Source organism: Aphis gossypii, chromosome 1 (genome assembly GCF_020184175.1).
Source record: "Aphis gossypii isolate Hap1 chromosome 1, ASM2018417v2, whole genome shotgun sequence".
Taxonomy (NCBI): Eukaryota; Metazoa; Arthropoda; class Insecta; order Hemiptera; family Aphididae; genus Aphis; species Aphis gossypii.
In genome coordinates, this window is record NC_065530.1 from 51188362 (window position 1) to 51210112 (window position 21751).

The window sequence follows — 21751 nt, forward strand, 5'->3', positions numbered from 1 at the left end:
TTCTAATAAATAAATGCCATAAGCTCTCATCAGCCGTACTCGGCGTATCTATTATAATATATGTATGTACTTATATGCTTATTATTACGAGAAAACCTATCTCAGAGTTAATCGATAATAGATTGGCATAATATCGTGTTACGTAAAACTCGTAAACACAATATAATATAATGATATCCTATTTTGTACGCTTTCTAGGCGTCGAAAATCTACGACGAGCGGTAGTATGTAAAAGAATGACGTCTCATTGAACACAAAAGAAATAAATCTATAGGAGATAAATACAATATATTATGTTATATAATGCATATATATTATGCCCCGAGAAATGAATTTGAAAATGCAATAATTGAAGAGTTCATTAATCGTATTGAAAAAGAGATTTTAATTCACCTGAAATTTTTATAAAATTCAACAGATCTACTTTCAACGTAGTGTCAACTATTTTAAACAAACTTACACACGTTTTTGGACGAATTAAATTACTATGTATGTAAGTATAAAGTACAACTAGTTGATATGCATACACGTGACTAGGAAAATACTATATATTTACATACTTGGGTGTAAATTTAAGTATACTCGCCTTACGAATTCATCTGCATTTTAACTAATAAGACGCGTTTAAATTTACTCGTTTTTTATAGCCCACGCTTTTCCTGCACTATCGAATTTTTACACTCCTTGACGTCGATGTAGTCTATTTTATAGAACATTTACTTGATTTTGCACGTTATAAAAATATAAAATAAATATTAATATTAATTTAATGGCTTAATTAAGTTGATCTTTTTGCCGCACATTAAATGCAACTATCCAATTTGTGACTGCGGAAATAATACCTCCATTAACAAATTTGCCACTATTCAACGTACATTTTTCTTCAGTTAATCAAATCTTTAAAGTAATTCAACTGAAAATCAATGTACACAATAAGGAATAATACTGAATAACATTCTATATTGTATTGATCACAATTTTTTTATGCTTTCTATCTACTTATCTAATGGCCGCGTTGTAAACTGTCACAAATTAATTAATGTTCTATATTTTCATAGACTACAGCTACGGTCTACACTGCAATACTTGTGTATTGTATATAAATATCTTCACATCTTAGTAGGTATATTATGTTTATAATTTCGGTTTCGAGTGCCTATTCATCAAAGTATTACTACGTGAATATTAAAATAAAAAATCAAATACAAAATTTTTTAAATATAATATCTCGATTTACAAATCGAACACACCTCGAGAAATCAAGAACTTTAATATATTATACAAAAAAAAAAATAAATAAATAAGTGAGGTCGAAACGTTTTGTTGGTCATTAATCATGATGCATGGCCTCGATCACATTAAAAACGAACTGTTCATTACAATATTTCGCGGAAGGATCTGATGTTTTGAATATAATCTATTTTATTGACTGTCAATTGGACGTAACAAAACTGACATAATGCATATATTATAATATATTAGAGGGAAAATATACAAGTAGCTTAAAATTAAATCAGTACCTATATTTGAAGTACCATATTTTTTAGCGTATTGGAAAAAAAACAAAAACCACGTTACTTGTACTATGATGGACTGATAATCGTGATGTATCCCAATAATAATAATAATTAATCATAAATACGCTCTAGTGTCGCATTTGGATGGGTCAGTCAGCTGATAAACATTAGGGAACGCAAACACGCGTCACGAGGCCGAATAGTGAAAAGGGTTAAAACTGGCAAGGGAATTAAAACGGATGGATTTCTGCGGACTGTTGCTCGACCGTTTCGCCCGAGCAATTTTAAACGAGTCCTATATACATCAGTGCTCCGAGAAAATTGTCCGTATCGAAGTTTTGGAACGAGAACGTTGCCCGAAACGCGTATGGTAGTGGTGGTGACGGTGGATGGTGCGACGGCCACGCGAACATAACAATTCGAGTGTCCGGTTGAACTTTGCTCCGCGAGCACCAAGTATTGCGAACAACTTGTAAAAACTTTCGAAACCCTGTTTTCAAATACATCTGTTGGAAAACTAAATTAATTTTCTCTGTACATTCAAACAAAATGGATTTTACATATACCTACATTAACTTCAGTTATATATCATATGTTATTATTGTCACGTCAGCGGTGTATTTAGCTTAAATCTATATTGTAAGTGACGAATGGGTGCAACGACTAAATTCTCCAAACGCTTTAAACATATATTATTTTTTATATATTGTATATCTGTAATTAGATTTGTGCATTTTATGTATTATGTACGGTTTATATTAATTAAAAACTATGTTAAGAATATATTACTAAATTTTCAAAAATTCAAAAAAACTAATAATTAATACAGAAATAATCAGTGTTTCTTCATTGTTGTTAAAAAAAAAAAAAAAAACAAGTCGGTATGTAATATAACTAGTATAATGATAAAAACATACATAAAAATAATTGTGCTGCGTTGTATTATAAGTATAATATATAAAGATCGTTACCTTTTGTTTTTATAACGTCATTATTATAATTTAATACTACCAAAAAGATTAAACAAATTATTCGTTATTTCGCCATATTTTAATTAATACAACAATACACACATATATATAAATATATAATAAACTACATATTATTATTACACAATATAGCATATAATTTTAGTTATCTGCGTGTATAAGACGTATAAGTACAACACATTTTTTATGGCACGTCACAAATGAAATAATGTGGAGAAAGTCGGCGGTTGTCGATTGACAAATGCGTTTTTTCGGTCAACCTGTATATTATTGTCGGACTATGTAGAATAGGTACACAATGAAGTAATAATTGGTGCACACTCAGTCGTCACACGAATGCGAAATAGGTCGCATTAATGATATTTTGCTTAAATCGGCAATACACTGTTATAATATACGAGTATAATAAAATACTGAAATAAAAAACTTATATCAAATAATATATAGTTGTATAGTATATTATAATAAGAGCTAGAACTAATGGAAAACAAATCTATCATCATACAGCAATCTCGATTTCTCGGAACCCGGAGTTTTTTTTATAAAATTTATAAGATTATAGTTGTATAATAATAGTAGCTTGCCAACATTTTTTTTTTTTTGAAAAACTATGCTGACAAATTTCAAAAGTTGTCTCTTTATTAAAAAGTTCCGTCTATATCCAATTTACAATTTTCAGTATTATTAGAGGAGCCATCTATATAAAACTTTTGAAAACTCATTTTGTACGCCAAAAAGTCGGAATACGTGTAAGTATAGTGCGTTTATTGAATCATAAAAGAATAGAAACAAAATATAGTATGTCGGTATTGACATTTCGTCGTTGACGTAATATATTCAAGAGACGATGGTAAACTCTCTTGATTTTTAAAACTAATTATCTTTCCTAGATCATCATTATCATATTAATCTATTTTAATTATATATAGGTAGGTGAGACTATAGAATTTACCTTTTTTAGAATCGTGAGAGTTAATCACTGGGAGAGCAAACAATTCATTATAATCAGGAAAGTTTTTAATCGACATTTGTAAGTATCTGATTTTTAAGATAACACTAAAAAATTAATTTATCAATGTTATCTTACTGTTTTTTAAATAACAATATTTTACTTATTACTTCCTAACCTATGTTCATATAAACTATTTAAAAGAATATTCTATACTGCTATAACTGTAGTAATTAATATTATTTATGTTTCGAGAAATATTAACGGACGTGTCACACTGTCACTCATGCAACTATTTCAATAGTTAGAATTTTTCCGAACACATATTATATCATGTTTGTTTTCACTAACATACTTTCAGCAAAAATTTACAATTTCCGCTAATATGGTATTCAGTATTGTAACTAACTTTTAAAAAAAAAACCTAATAAAATTATTTCTTTCTATATATATATATAATATAAAATACTTACAATTATTACACCCTCGATGTTCAAGTTTAAAATAAATTCATTAAAAAATCCTGCAAATAGCGTTAATTAATAAAAACAATTTAATCATTTTGAAGTTATCTTTTATAAAACTTGCCGATCACTAAAACATTACAAATGACGTGAATTTCTACAAAATTATATTACATTTATATACATAGTTTTTTTTATAAAATATATATAAGCTTATAACGACGTTTAATCTTGCTATGAGGTCGAAGCACCAAGTTTGCTGAACTGTAACTATTTCTTAAAGAATAACCGATTTCGTTTTGCTTCATTGACAAATTTCCAGCTAACCTAAGAGAATAGATTTGATTTTCATTGCAATAATGTAACTACCGTTTTTTTCTTCTAATTTTCAGCTTTCCATTAGGAACACAAAAAAAATCTTATTGGTTTTTTTATTTTCGCGTTCGAGTTAACGAATTAAGTTTTTAAATCGTCAACAAAAAATTTTAATTTGTGTAATAACAAAATAAGTTTACTCTTATATGTTTGTATACACCAAAATAATATTACCTATTATATTGAATTTAATTAGCTTACATTAATATGTACCTACACATAATGGTTAATGGAAAAAAAAAACGATACCAATATAAAATAAAATAATGAACAATAAATAGTATCTATGAGACTGTAGTTACCAATGATACTTATTATTTTGGTATTTATATTATAATTTTCTAAAGCATGTTATAAATGTTGTCTATAAGTGCACAGGTAATTTAGCATTTAAATCAGGTTTTCGTATAATAAAATATCTTGCCGTAAACCAAATCGCTTCAGGGTAATACTCGATGGAAACATATACAATGTATATTATACATATATATATATGGGATTGAACATTGGGTTAAAAGATATATTGTCAATGTGAAAAGGCCGCCCATGGGTGCAATTTATAGAGTTCTATAAGGTTACCCACCCAGACAAATTTAAAAGAAATCCCGCAAATGGCATATAATTTAATACGACCAATGAACCCATTTACTGATTTCCGGACCCACCCACTCGACGATGATCATTTGTAATCCGTAATGGGAAAAGAGTAATCAAATTGAAAATTGTACAAAATATCCGACCTCACTGCAACGTAACTACCTATATAATTGAGAGTAATACGATTTCGGATAATAATAACAATTATTTTGTAGCGTACCTATTATAGTTGACTTACTAAGACAATTAACGAAGCCAGAAGAAACGGTTTGACGTGAAATATTTTAAAGGATTTATTTATTTCATTACCGAGTAAATGATATATGACAAACATTAATATTTATAGGCAGCGGGTGAGAGAAGAAATAATAAGACACCATGATACTATAGTAATTTCATCATAAAATATGTTGAAAGTTTTAAAACCTAAAGCTATAAAATATTTTCTTAGGTAAATTGTCGTAAATCTGCGAATTAAAATTCATACAAGATATTATTTATGATACAGAAAAATTCGAGTTTATTTTACTTTTGTGAGTATTGTTTTCACTGTTATATATTACGTATGTAAAATTATGTTGTTTTTTTTTACTTTAAAAATGTAAATTTTTAATTAACAATCGTTTAGTTTTTTATAACAACCATAAATTTATGGTGCGCTGTGACTATAAATTTCAATTTAAACTTAAAAACCACATAACGCATTCTTTACATTTGCGTGCTACCAGATTTTTAAGGGTGAGTAGGTTTGTAGTAGTTAAGGATAGCTTTGTGGAATTCGTACAATCGATTTTGGTACTGTGATGTACATTGTGCTTCTTTTTTCAATCGAACCAATTTATAACTTACAAGTATTACTTACATAGATTGTTACACAATTGTATAGAGGAATAAGTTATTATCAATTCAACAATAGTCATTTCTAAATATATAATGCTCTTTTTTAGTCTAAAACTCGTACTCGAAAAGTAATTGAAGTTTTCCATTGTTGAAATATATTTAAAAAATGTGAAAAACGATTTCACCGTCTATAACGCTTTTTATATAATTTGTTGCCAGAGCACCAATCATTTAAAACGTTTAGTTAATAAAACATAAAAATAACAGATAAATAAAAATCGTCTATGATTTATACTAGCTAATTAATTATTAGCATTCTTAAAGTTAGGATTTAGCCGATTTAGGTACACACATGACTAAAAGTTTCTTGTTAATATTACAAACTTTGGTTCGTAGTTCATGATTTTTACGTATAATTATCCAAGTTAGGGACAATAGTTAATATCCATCGGGCTCAGTCACTGCGAAGGTTATACATTATAGTTGCAATATTAAAACATCGTGTGAGCTGAACACTCATCGAAGTGGAACCAATTTCAACCATAATGAACCTTTCATTCTTCGGTCAGTTTAACGTTTCGGCCACGCAAATAAATTTGATAACCAGTGTAAAATGTAAGAAATAAAAAATAAACCAAAATTTAAGAAACATACAAATTTATAATCATGTTTAATGTTTATTTTTGTTTATATTCATAACATTTTGTATGCAAACTTCTCCTTCTCTCACTTCAGAGTTGAACATTTATTAATATAAAGGGAAAATGTCCTAGCTAAACTCATAAATTTAACAATTAAAAAAAAAAAAAGTTAACCGTTTTTAAGATACATAGATCCCAAAAAATCAATAATAAAAGAAATAAACACTGCAGTAGTACGTCGTAAAGTTATAATTTATGCACACATTTTACACTAAAAATTACGTTTCAGCTCGTATATTACACACGGTGAACAGCAAACGACATTTTAAATCTGACGACAACCAGGGTAGTAAGTAAACGTTTAATATGTTACATACGAGAATCGAATAAATATTAACTCGAATAACTCTTATTATATACCTTTGCGGATCTGCAGCACTTACTGGTGGTAGTGGTGATAGTATATAGACTGATGCATTGAATACGTAATATGTTCCATATATTATAATTATTCAAGCAATGATAATTATTTATTATTGATCATCATTTACGCGAATAATCTTCCATAACATATTGTACTGATAGGTACATTAAAACAACTCTATAGTCTATACCTTCACATAATATTCTTTAAACGTGAGATGGTCATCGGAATTTCACGTTATTTATACCTAAAATATAATGTTATAATAGGTATGTGATATTATATGTGATGATAACGTTACATAACATCAAGATCTCGTGCAATCCTCTCCGTCTTGCAATGCTGATTTCAGATCTCGCATATCCGAATGTAACCATTGACGTAATTATAAAGGAAGGATGCTTTATATACTCACTATTTTCAGGGCCGAAAATTTGATGCTCTAAAAAACAGGTAAAATACGTATCAAAGCCGGTGCTAGGTTTTTCGCTGTACTGTGCCAAACTGCCAATTACCTATAATATGCCGCCCTTATATAATTTATATACTTTTATTTTTAAACAATGCCGCCCCTAAAATTCCAAAAAAATTTGCCGTTCTGTGCAGTTGCATGGTCGGACATTCCTTCCACCGGCAATGATACGTATTACTTTTATAAACTAAAAATTGAAAAATACTCATATGTAAAATTATGGTAAATAAACTACCTATTAATAAAATTAATTTACAATAATTATGTATATAACTGTATAAGGCTTAAAAAGTATAGTAAATACCAATAAAAAATATTAAAATTATGCACAAATAAATAAACGAAATAAAAAATAAATATATCGTATAAAAATATTTATATGATAAAATAAATATCTTTTGAAAGAGTTCAAACAAAATGAACTCAAGCAAAAAAACAAATGTCAATAAGTAGTACAAAAAAAAGGAAAAATATTTTAAAAATCTTACCATCAATGAAAATGCAAGTATTCAAGTATTTGATGAAAATTTGAATATTTTTTATTCATAAATATTCAAAACTAATTCTATCGGAAAACTGTAAGTTTTGCTTAAAACCCACAATTTTTTTCCTACTTTTTCTTTTGTTTTTAATGAATATTTTGAAAAACGCTTGAAATTTTTTACTTAGGATTTCTTAAAATAGATTGTATTTTCTAAAAAAAATCGTCACAAGAGTTGAAGACATATTTTCCACGGTAAAAACGTATCTTATTCAGTCACTGATAGTTTTACTATTCCTAAAGATGACGTATGACACACACATCAATCGCATCGTCCTGCTCAAAAACTAAAAATTAATACAAGGTATAATAGTTAAATAGTTCTATGTCTTGAAATTATTATTTGTTTTTCATTTCTTTATGAATATACTATTCATACATTTAGTGGATTGGCGTGCGAACTAAGCAGAGCTCCGCCCTGTTTATAATTAAATAATTGTATTATGCATTTATAAGCGAACTGATGTACCTATACAGCTATATTAATTTAAAAATAAAATATTTTATTTTACGACGTTTTGTTTTCACTGGCTATTCGTTTTTTTTTTCGTTTCATCCCCTTTGATAGTATAATATCTAATGCGCGTAATCATGCACACAACATTATTATATATATCAATTACACATGATAATAACACTATATGCACGCACGTAACCTATACTAAATCATAACACGGTCGTGTTTCGGTAATCCGGACGTTACGTCGTATCGTACGTGTAAATAATAATATTATAATATATGTAATTATATATTATATGGTTTTTTGTGTACACGTCGCATAGACCCGCGACGGCGGCGATTGTCGTAAAGCCATGGGAAAAATACAATAACCGTGTGATCCGACGGCTACGCGTATAACGGCGATATAGCTGCACAGTCTTTGCGGCGGCCGACCAAGACGACGACGACTCGCGGTGGAAGACGATACCGTTTACTCGGGGCGTTGACAAATGGCGTCACACGCCATATAGTTTTGCGTCGGTTCAATAAACCCCCTCGCACACGCCTCTCCACGGGTGTTTATATTATTATGTACTCTGTCTTCGCATACACACACACCTCTCGCCGCCGACACCGTCTCTCTCGCACTCCATCACTATCCGTCAAAGTCTCCTCCTGCACGAGTCCTGTCACGCCGCCGTTTCTCCGTTGCACCCCCGTCCGTGTTTTGCCCGCGCCAGATATAGCTGGGATTCGCGCGACAACCCGTTTCCTCCCCAAACCTCTGTTATCCGAACCGCGGCACACCGTCGAATCCTCTTCCCGCCACGATTCGCAACGATACGTTATTGTTATACGTATATATTTGAATCGATATAATATTATTATCGTATACCGATACGACTCGAACGAGTGTTGAGATCGGTATTATATATATTATATTATATGACATTATGGTGTGCCTCTTAGATTACTTCACGGGTGAGTTATGAAGATATTTGAGTATAGTACAACGCACGTTATGCGTTCGTATTAAACATGTCTATAAGCAAAAATAAAAAATCCAATTTAATTCATGACCACAATGACGTTCGTTTCATACGGCTTCATTGGGTATTACTGATGCGATGTATACGCCGCGTATGTGTTTTGAGAAAGCGCACGCGATATTAGATATACTTATTATTTTTCTGCAGTTTATCCATAACCCGTGACCCCCCTTCCTCGCCGTATATGTACTCTACTTTTGGAGAATGGCTAACGCTCTGAGATCAGTGAAAAAGCCAAAATCGTTTCTGTATCTATAGGTACTTTGCTTGTATCTCCCACTGGGTGAGCGAGCGCGGGTGCGTCCGTTCCGAATTATTACGATATATTATATTATGTTATTTATAGTTGTATTTTCGTCCTAGTGTTGCGATGCGTTAAAATTGGCGAAAGAGATCAGCGCAATATAATATATTATATTATTATAATAATGCAATATTAACGCCGAATGAGATATATAGAAAACAACAGACAGTGAAAGATTAGTACAAGTTTAGATTGTGTTTAGTAGTATTTACGTCACTTTTGAAATATATATATATATATCAATATTACCTGTTTTATAATATGAAAACTTTTCAAAGGCGTAAAAAGTCGTCAAACAAACACTTCTCGGTGCAACGTTTTCGCGTATTTATATTTCATACGGAAAACAAAAAAAAATCATACAATCCACCGTACACTTCTTATATAGCTTTAAAATAAAATTTTTATGTTATTAGTAGTTAATATACTGTTATTACTACCGTACGTCCGTACTCAATAAGCAGCACGCACTTGGCGAGAAAACGCTGGTATATACCGCGCGATACTGTGATACGTATATCTAAATTATTCCATCCACTTTCACAAGGTCTTAAAATTCATAAAATATTTAAAAAAAAATAGCAAGTGCGTCGAAATCGATAATAATTGTTATATTTAGTACTTATAAAAGTTTTACGGCCGCCAAAGGAAAATCGCACCTTATTGGTAGGTGCAAGACTTTCGTCTGCCATAACGTTCATAATTCAAGTATTAGAACAACTATATAGATTTAAAACTGACTATAATGAATTTTCTCAAAACAATGTCTTTGAGTTGTCGCGGTCTATTGGTTCAGTAATGTTAAGTATATAATATTTTCGCGTTTGTAGCAGTAGAGAGCCGTAAAAGTGTAAAACGGATGCGATGGCGCGATGCCGTCGGTGAAGGCAAAGACGGGCCGTCATCTCGTCAAAACACGTCATAATAGAGTATTAAACATCTAAACCCATATTATGTATTATATTATTATACAACGTTCTTATAACATTCTCTAATAATTGAATTGTTATACGCGTACGACCGTTTACACGGAACTATATTGTATAATATATATATTATATTATATACATTGAGCGTGTGTATTAGTGATATTATATTAGAGATTATACGTACTGTATTACAATATATTATACATGTATACATAGATAAATAAGAAACTTAGACTTGTCGCGCGCGCGTACAACGGTAGTTTTTTATGTCTGCCCACGCATACGTGTTTGACAGATATCGTAATGCGGTGTGTAATATACACAAATACATCAACTTTTGTACGCATCACTCGTACCATAATGTATATCATGCTGCATCTGGCGTATAATAATAATATATGAATTATAACGCGAGGAGGCATGTAACAGCGCTGATGATAAACGTCTTAATAACAAACCGTACCTGTATACAGGTAAGTATATATCGTATAATGAACCAACAAAATTCCATCAATGGATTCTTTTTCGGAAAGCCAACATCGTTTTGTTACACGCACTTCTGTTGATTTTACGTGTGTACTGATTGTGTAACACTGAAAATTAGAAAATTGTATGTTATGATGTTAATTTATATATCATAGGTATATATATAATATTATCATAAATAGTGATTACGATGGCCGCACGCGAAAGTTATTATACCGACACAATACGCCAAACAAACACGCACACTTCAAACAACCGTATACAGATTAACAGGCTGATTCTTTCATCGCATTATTTTAGTTCGCGCCAACTTCTGGATTGCGGTAGGTTAAGCTATATCGAGATATTTAAGTAGTCGGAAGCCCAGATCAATGTTTCCACTCCTAAGAGACGGGAGTCGGTTATTTTTAAACAGGTATAAATCGTGTCATTTGTATCAAGAATAATAAAATCGTTCAACTATCGTATTATGGAAAAAGATTTTAATTTTTCGACAACCATAAACCTGAATGAAACGACGTGAAAGATTATCGTTGTTGTAAATTTAGACCACGCTTATATTATAGTCAAAATGAATTTATGTCTGTTTCTTTTTATTATGTGTAAATGATCTCATGATTGTCTTATAATATCTTTCTTTTACTTGCCCGCACGTCAATAGCGCTACGCTTTTCTTGCACGACTGTCCGAAAACGTTAAACATTTTATTCAACACACTTTTTCTTTTTCACTTCTCGCACCAGTATAGTACAATACAATACATTATTATATGTGTATTATTTATTTCTTACTACTACGCGTCTTTCGTACATCGTAAGCGCACCGGCAAGTTCGTAAGTTTTCTCCGGGGTGTATTTTATAATTTTTCAATTTCGTTACTTTCTAATGGGAAAGAAAAATATACTAAATTAGTTTTAGCTACAAAAAATAAATACGACCTTATTGTTTTGAAATGTAACCATGTTGATCCGCAAACATTAATTTACTTTTAAGAACAATAAGAGGGTTAATTATGTTTTCTGTACCCTTTAACAGTCTCTTTCTTCTTTCCCGTGCTCCTCAAAAGTTTACCAATTTAAAGTAAAGATAATACAATGAGTTTTTGTAGACTACTTACACTTACCTGTATTATTATTTCATTTTTCAACATGGTAATTGCCATTTTTATGCAAACATAAAAGTATACTTAAAAACCATAATAAAAGTATTTCATTGTTCACGCGATGTTTATAATGTATACAAAAATATATATATTGCTAGTATATATGAAAAAAAAAAATCATGGAAAACATAACGCTTTTGTGGATGTGAAAGAAAATGTTAAGCTTTTCTTTTCCTTTTTTAAACACCAACAACAAATCGTATTCAACTCGGCAATATATATATTCTACAGTTAATAATATTTAATTTTAAGTCTTAACATCGATCAATAAATATCAAAGTACAACAATGATAACTTATTAAAAAATATATGTATATTTTATTTTTGTTTTTAGAAACAATACATTATTAATCCTATACAACCATTAAGTATACATTATAATTAATAATATAATACAACGCTATAGTGTGTACGAAGCTCCATCTTTTCGAATATTTTTAATTGTATAGCTCTTTATTTAAACATAGGTAGGTATTAGTAAATATTATACAGCGCTGTTTGCTCATTATTTAATGTTAATATAAAATGGGCACACGCTATAATAATAATAATACGCATTATTTATATTCACTGTCGCGTTACGACTAAATCAATACTTGCCTAATTTTATTTGCTAAATATTTTTATTTGTCGTCATAGGAATGTAAACTTAAGACGATTAACCGCCACTCGTCGGAAAAGTTACAGTAATGCATGTGTATTCTTCGACGAAAGCGATGACCCACAAATACTCGTATTATATTGTGTTATACAAATTTTATATTGTGGTGATAATAATAATTTGTCTACACAAAGACGGTTTCCTAATACTTACTATTGTTATTATGAGGTCTTAACAACGAGTCCCGACAAGCTATCTTTTCGGGTGCGACAATCGTCTCAAAAATTAAATCCAATCTAACCGAGGGGAAGTAGAAAAAACCACGCCTCCGGTGCGCGTCCGGTTATTTATGGTTTTCGAAATCGTAAAACAACAGCTGCTGCGCGTGTAATTAAGAGAAATTCACAACGACTATTACACTCTATACTACAGCACTATTTCTAAACTGGTCGCTATTACGGAAACTACTACTGCTCTGCACATACGCGTGTATATAATATAGGTACACTATACTACAGCGGATCTTTCGAATTGCGGTTTTCTAAACTTGCGACGCAGAAAACACACGAACTTTAGACGAGTATAAAAAATACGCGTGTGGGTAATTCGTATTTATATATACATATATTACCACTATACGTAAACCGTGTTATGTGCTTGATGGGAGCATAGGACGGTGCTGTGCTCGGACCACACACACACACACACACACACATATACACAATAATATATGTGTACACCATCGCAAACCCATCGCATTTACGGTCATTGAAACGCAGTCATACACGTTTATTATATATAAACTCTCTCTCTCTCTCTCTCTCTCTCTATGACTATATATTTATATATAATATGCAATATGTAATAGTATACTACTGCTAATGACCGTTACTACTACGACTGCTGCCGCTTCTACTCGGCAGTAGGTATATTATTTTATATACGTATATACAGTCTAAGCACATACATAGTATACGGTACGGTCGTGTCTGATCTCTATTCACGGCAGTTAACACACAAACGAGGGTTATTGAAACAACAACAGTGCTGTGCACTGCCTTTATCAGATAATAATTTCTGGGTCACTCTCGAAGATACGGCCTATACGCGGATACATAGGCTTCCGGTGATAATAATTATTATTATTGTACGTCCGTACGCCTGCCGTCACCCGTAAGCAGATTTCTCCGAGGTGGTTTCCGCTCGCGACGACCGCCGGACATTATTATCGCTACGATGCGCGTGTTATTAAGCGCACCTGTGTGTAGTGTATTATAAACGCGTATAATGTACTGCACAGTATTATAATATCGTAACATCGATCGACAGAAATTCTCACCCGCACACGTCGCATTCTATAGGACATAACAGCACGTACATACGATTATAATAATGTTATTATGTATCTACGTTGTATAATATTGGAGTTGAAAAATAAACAAACTCGAGCAATGCACAGGAATAACCGCAAGGGTAGATAACGGCGAACAATGCGCGTGTGTAATATAGGGCAGCGATGAACATTATTGTAACGTTGTTAAGTAACACATCACATTATAGTGTCGGTAGATATGATATAGAAACGAAGACAATTGTATCTAATCTGGTGTGCGCACGTTTTTTTCGTATCAAATTCAATTCTGTCTTGGTTGTTTTTTTTTATTTTTTCATTTAACCCAAAATTTTATATCGTACACTACTGGCCTTTTACCGTCATCAGTCTGTGAACGGACATTCGAATCGACGGGCAACCGACTGTAATACTGCACACATTCTATATACACATACCTACATAATATAAAGAGTACGTGTCGAAGACATCATAATACAATATACCTGCAGCAGCGTCGTGATGATTTGGACGAACTACCTGGTCGTTTGTATTTTATCCATCGCAGCCTCGCCACTGCTGCCGCCGCCGGTAAGACACGCACTCACAACCCCGAAAAACGATTTATTCTACCCTTATATTTTATTATTATATTTTAGATATATTTTTTTTATTATTATTATTATCATCATTATATTGTTACTTATTCCCATTCAACTGCGAGAAATATAATATATAATAATAGTGTGTTACGTGCCTTTGAATGAATATACCTTCGGAGAAATTCCACAAAAGACTGTTTCATCGACAGGTATAAACGTCGCATTATTATTATACTACATAGGTGCGCGTACATTCTATCGTCCCCCACAGAATATCCAATACACTTAAATATTTTCATAATATACTGGAAAACGTATAATATATCATTATAATATTATAAGTTATAACAGACACCATCACATAATATATGTTTATACAACCCTGAGTAAAAGCGAATCAGCATCTAACCTAACCGACATCTTCGTTTTCAGGAATTCAAACATTCATAAAGAGTACAATAAAAACTCGTTATTTATTATTTCCTTTTATACATTTTTTCTCAGTCAGACGCGACTACCGCGAATTTAAATTTACAGTACAATATTATTACGACAATATAATAAAAATATTATCAATCATTCGGGCTTCTTAAATAAGCCAAGTAACTGAAGAATTGTGATTTTTTTTCACATAATAATTCAGTATGGTAGCAATACTAGAATTTTAAATTTTTTCCCCTACTTTTACGAAATATATTAGTGTAACATATGTATAGATACACCCTACCAAGAGTACTTTTTAACAAGTATCATGAAGAAGGCGGAGAATATATTTTGTATATACAATATACATACAAATCTCACTTTTTTCCGTTGATGTGTACACCGTACAAAAGAAGTAATTTGATTTTATATTTTATTGATTATAAAATATAGGTACTCGTCCATTATTATTTGACCCAATCACGCCTTCAGTAAAACCATCGCTGCGTTATACGATACAGATGTACAGTGGTACACTTACTGCGGTTATAACAATATGTATAAATGGTAAAATATAGTTTGAAAGTGAAATTTAATTTAGATATGCTTAAAATTACCTTTCAAAAAAAAAAACAAAAAATCATTCGTCAGAGTAAAATTTTAATTTACATTTTATATTTTGAAAATTTATAGAAAAAAAAGGTTTTATTATTATTTTTCAACAAAAATTACGTTCAAAGTTCTAATATGAAATATCTGTATTCTTATAAAACGTCCGCTCATAAAAATGGTTTAGTTTAAAATACTATACTTTTATAAAACTTAAGTTTTTTAAAAAAACGGGGAATAATCGCATATTAATTAAATTTATACATCATAATATATTAAATTACAAAAAAACCTTCCCTAAACTAACATTTACTCGTTACTGTCTAATATAATATAAACATTCATTATACACATATTTATACATTTAAAACAGATTAACCGTTGTTATATGCAAGTAGTCGAGGAGGGTATATACATAAATATTATACCTTTTATGCTGCGTTAACCAATCTTTTGCACTGTTCCACCAAATTCAAAATGGAACTGTGCCAAAGTCGATCAAAATGGTCTCGCATTCGCTTACACGAGTTTACGATTTAAATCTTGTGCCGACCAAAACTTGAAATTCGTAATGTCTAATCGTATTTCGTTCAAAAACAATCTAATGGGTTTCAGTTGTTATACGGATAATATTATTATAATATATTATAGTACTACCAAACTCCGAGAAAATAATATATATATATATGCGTGAACGGCGTTTGCTCATTTGTTACAAGCATTTTAGCAAGCACTTTCGTAATATACGACTTTTTTTCTCACGTCAACACTACCAACACATCCGTATCCCGAATTTTATCGAACCGAACATAGTGGTATATAATATATTAGACGATAATACCTGATAATATTTCAAAACATTTTGACGACGACCCGTCGTATGCATATTTTTTAAACCTTACCAGCTGCCAGCTAAATGTTGCGTAGAAAATAATAACAACGTATACGACACTGTGTAGGAAGATCCGTTAATGTTTATTTTCCATTTTATACGTTTGCAATGTTTTACAAAAGTATATATAATACGTGCTTAATCCCAGGTGGAAAATATGTTTTTCTTCCGGTAATAACTCCCTCGTACACGCCATTCCCGCGTGACGACATAAAATAAAATAATATATATGTCATTATTATATATAATAAAGTCTGCACAGAGAACCGTGTACGCCGAGACGAAAGAATATAGTAATACAGTTAGGTATTACCAGTTGACAAGTCTGATTTGTAAAAATGAACTTTGGGAATATACGTGCCGCATTGTATATATGGTGTACACGACATTACGTATTATAATGTTATTAATGGGTGTTCTCCTGTTTACGGGGCCACGAGGCGTAAACACAGTGCTATGTAATAAAATAATAACATCATGATGATAATAAATATCTGATATCATATTATAATGTCATTATGCGCGTGTTAGATGCCTCACGTGATAATGTAAGCAAACACCGATATTCTGACCGTTAGATCGAGTCTTACACAATAAATGCGTTTGCGGTCTTGTCAAATCGCGTGCTTGTCAATCAATTTCGATGATAATTGTTTTACGAATAACCACGACACGAAAATTTAATTTAATTAAATAATATAGATGCGTCATGTGAGAAGAGTTTCAAAAAACGTGCGAGTCGATTGGTATACTATCATCAACAATTTCCGTTAAAAGCGATTTTCAATATAATAAATACACGCGGGGCGGCTCCGGGCACCCTTCACAGTATCGATAATAATCATAAAAATTGTACCTACCCCTACACGCGGAACAGTTATTATAGACGTTCGGTCGACGTCGAAGTTTTCGTTTAATAATAATATTTTATATAAATTCGCATGCATTACAGAAACTCGTGTGCTTAGAAACTCGAGACGAATACAATTTCCTAAGTGCTCTGAAAACACCATATTCTATTACAGCTGATGGGGTCATACGTGTTGAGTTACAGTATCCCGAATACATTTATCAAAACATCTTAGACTGGAACGCGAGTGTGTTTGAAAACAATAATATATACCGCTATTGACGTACAATGTATAAATATATATATAATATTATTATATAAACGGCGGTTGTTATAGTGGAAAAAAATGTATAACTGTAAAGAGGTGATATATCGACACATTTCTTATTATCTCACTAATGGTACATCGTGTGCGATGGTGTGATTGCAGCATATTTTTTACTTAATGTCGTACGTATAACTACCGTGCTGTGGGCGGTACGACGACTAAAAATAAAACAAAGTGTGCATCAAATATATAGAACTAGTCTTTCGGGTTTTATCGTATATATTTTCAACAAAATGAAAAAAAAAATAATTCAAATATAAATAATAATAATAAAAAGGTAATTTATTACGATGCTTCGGGATCATATTTTATTTATTTAAAAATGAAATAGTTCCTAAACAATTATTTCTGTAACAGTATTTATTAAATATTTTGAGTGTACCTAAATAATATAATATGAAAAAGTGTACTATAAAAAAAAACTCAGAGAGAAAGGGGGTAAACACCCAAATACTCTCCTCCCAACAGTGTACACCACTTCCTACCAGGTACCCCATGTCTTGTTCAAAACAAATACAACAAAATGCTTACACAATGTTTTTTAGTTTTATTTCAGCTAAAACATGACGTATTTACATCTATATAATACCTGCATTAGTGAGTAGTTCGACATATGTCAATTTTATCAGTTCATTATTGTTATTAATCGAAGTTGCGAATATTGAATCCGCGTATATTATAATACAATGATAATTAAATTAGATAATATTATTATTATAACAAAGGAATTACCACTTCAATCATTTTAGTGTTTCACCAAACGTGCTATAGGTACATATTATATTATATTATTATACTTTCAACCCAGCGGCCCGGCGGTATACTTTCATTAACTATAGCTAGTCAAGTATTCAATTACTAATTTTATTCCATCTCTCTCTTTATAAAGTATGTCAATTTTTACGATAAAAAATTAATTTAGTACGTGTATACGATGAAACAGTAAAAACAAATTTGATAGAGAAAAATGTATTAATTGTCAAGTATTTATAAATTTTCTATCATTGATTTTATCGTAAACGTATAGAAAATTGTACTGGAGTGTGCAGTGAATTAAAAAAATGTAAAAGCTGTGAGTAAACTTGGATCACATGAACTAACAAATAATTGAATTCACAATTTTGTGTAAAAGTGTATTAACTGTATTAATATTTGCTGTAAAAGGAATTAATCAGGGACAAACCTATGGTGGTCATAGAAAGCTCGGGGGAGTGAAATGGAAATGTAACACCCCTCCTCGACAGAAATATTAGACTATCAATAGGAAACATTGTTCGAATAAAGGTTTGGATTTTATAATTGATTTAGTCGACAATTTTAAAGAAATTAATATTTTTTAGATCGTCTTTAGGGTCGATTCGTGTGGTTCCCGATAATTAATGTGGCATTCTATTTTCGACCGGACGTGAGCCGTCACAAACAACTGTCGGTAAGAACGATATTTTCAGTTAATGTAAGTTTTTGATCCAGTCGTAGGTACTAACAGCACCTATGTAATTGCCAATTGTACGATAACTAAATGAATAATACACTTCGGTAACCATTGATAAAAGTAATTTATTGCACGTTATACCATGCCGGCGCGCATGTGACTCGTAGAGTTTCTATTTCCTAACGCCAACAATTTCGAAAGACACGCGTCGATGTCGTGGTTGTAAGTTAGTATGATAGATTTTCAATAAAAATCAGGGACGGCATATAATACTCAACACGGCGATGAATAACGATTTCTATGACGCCTATTGGCAGAATTTCGATGAAAAACTGGGAGTGCTGAAATCCTTTTTTTAGTTTACAAATGTCATCAATTATGAGGGAGATAATTTCAAAACTGGGGTTGCTAATTTACTGTTCAAATCTCAAAATCAATTTGATAATTTAACACAAGATTTTACAAAAACAGTTGATACTGGAATTTGAAAATCTATAAAATATACAAACACCGTTATTTTTTAAAGATATCTAAAACTCAAATTTGGACGATCATTATACTATGGATTTTACTAAACGCAATAAATTTCATAATGAAAATTTCAAAATGTGTAGATTAATTTTGAGACATTACTTATTTAATATTTTATACCATAAACCTATTTTCATCGTTTTATGGTAAGGCGTTATTCGCTCTAAAGTTAATAACAATAATAAAATATAGTATGAATTTATTTTATCAAACAAATTTGACTAATTTTTAACTAACAAATAAACAACTCTATGTTTGAACCTAAGTCCTAACTAAGGGTTATATTAATGGGATGAGTGCGTCTAAAATATTTTTGAAATAATGATTTGAGGCTTTGTAGGTTTTACCGATATGTGACAGCAGCTGTGACAATGTACAATATTATACTGACGATTCGAGAAACATTGTCGAGCTGATTAAAATTTCCCCGGCATTCAAACTTATTTCTATAACTATATTATTCCAATAATTCAATTAAAAATTAAGATGTAGTATTTTTTTGCGCTTGTTTGGATAAATGTTCGTAGATGTTCGTATTGTACTGATGTAACACCCGTAAATTATGTACAACTTAATATGAATGAACGTCAGACACCCTTAAATACAGTATATTATACCAAGTGATAAATTTAACGTATAATACTCAGTGTTTAAAGTAAATGTATAATATTAATAATAGTTTTTTAAATAATTTTAAATCGCAATAAAACAACATTAATAAACGTTGGGAAAAATTATTATAGATTTTCATTATTTTTATCGTTATCGTTTATTTTTATTATTTTTAATGACAAGAATCATTTAAAATGTCTACACCAAACGAGAATATGTTTTGAGAACACTTCAGTATACAAAAATCTAAATTTAATGAATAGTTTATAAGTTATAACTTTTAAGTATTTAAACTCTAAAGTTTAGATGAGTAGAGTGGAATGTTATAGCGGTACTCCGCAAATGTTGGTCCAGTACACTCAACAAAACTTTAAATACTTATTAGTTATAACTTATGAGCTACTTGTCTGGAATATATTTATTACAGTATTATTTTTTACAAAAATATTTTGTAACCAATTAAAACTATAGTTATTATTTATCATAAACGTTAATATTTTCTAAAATATTAAATGTTATTTAAACTATGTAATAAGTACAGTACACTGTACGGCAGCTACCAAGTTTACGAATTATTCGAAAATATTTTATGAGCGACAATGACGGAAAAAACTTATTCATAATATTCACATAATTCGAATCAATGAAAACATGGCTCTTAATAGGTGGAGTAATAATTATTGTACGTTAACTTATTGAAAAAAAGGCTGTAAACCTTTTCGACCAAAACGTTATAAATTATAACGTTCTTGAAATTATAACTTACAATTTCAAAAACCTTTGAAAAAACTAATAAACTGTATATATAATTAATAACCAATAAAATTAAAAAGAAAACTCAAAATTGCGATTAAAGTTGTACATTTTACGTAACTGCTCGTACCTACAGTTATACATATTATTATTAACCATAAATTAATGAAATCATTTATAATTATTAACCAGTCGTTACGAATGATTTTTCGGAGAACATTATAACAATACCTAGATGTCATAAACGTGTAGCTATTTTACCACATTTTACAATATAACCTCATTTAATAATTAATAATAATGATTGACGATTTTTTTTTTTTTTTTTTAATAATACTGCCTAGAATACACGACTATTGTCATTTATCATATTATAATTATTCTGCATAGGTAGGTAATATATATTACACCTATATGTCGGTTAACCTATAAAACATCTATAGTTTTTTCACATAAATTATGGCTAATGATTTCTAATCGACTTATCGACTATAATAGTTTATAATATAATTGTCCGTTTTGATAATATAATTTATTATTATTATTATTGATAATAATAATAAACGTCAGATTCGCTTAATTATAATATTATTGAATGTCGATCGTG

The 21751-nt window shown here is 30.6% G+C and overlaps 1 protein-coding gene across 1 annotated transcript in view; it reads left to right on the top strand.

Annotated features, from left to right (window-relative positions):
* Window positions 1–14374: 14374 nt before the first annotated feature.
* Window positions 14375–21751, top strand: part of LOC114127468 (uncharacterized) — a 28758-nt gene continuing 21381 nt past the window's right edge. Inside the window, exon 1 of the mRNA XM_027991708.2 lies at window positions 14375–14703. Coding sequence (XP_027847509.1) covers window positions 14635–14703 — 69 coding nt within the window. The 5' untranslated portion in view covers window positions 14375–14634. The remainder of the gene's footprint in view (window positions 14704–21751) is intronic.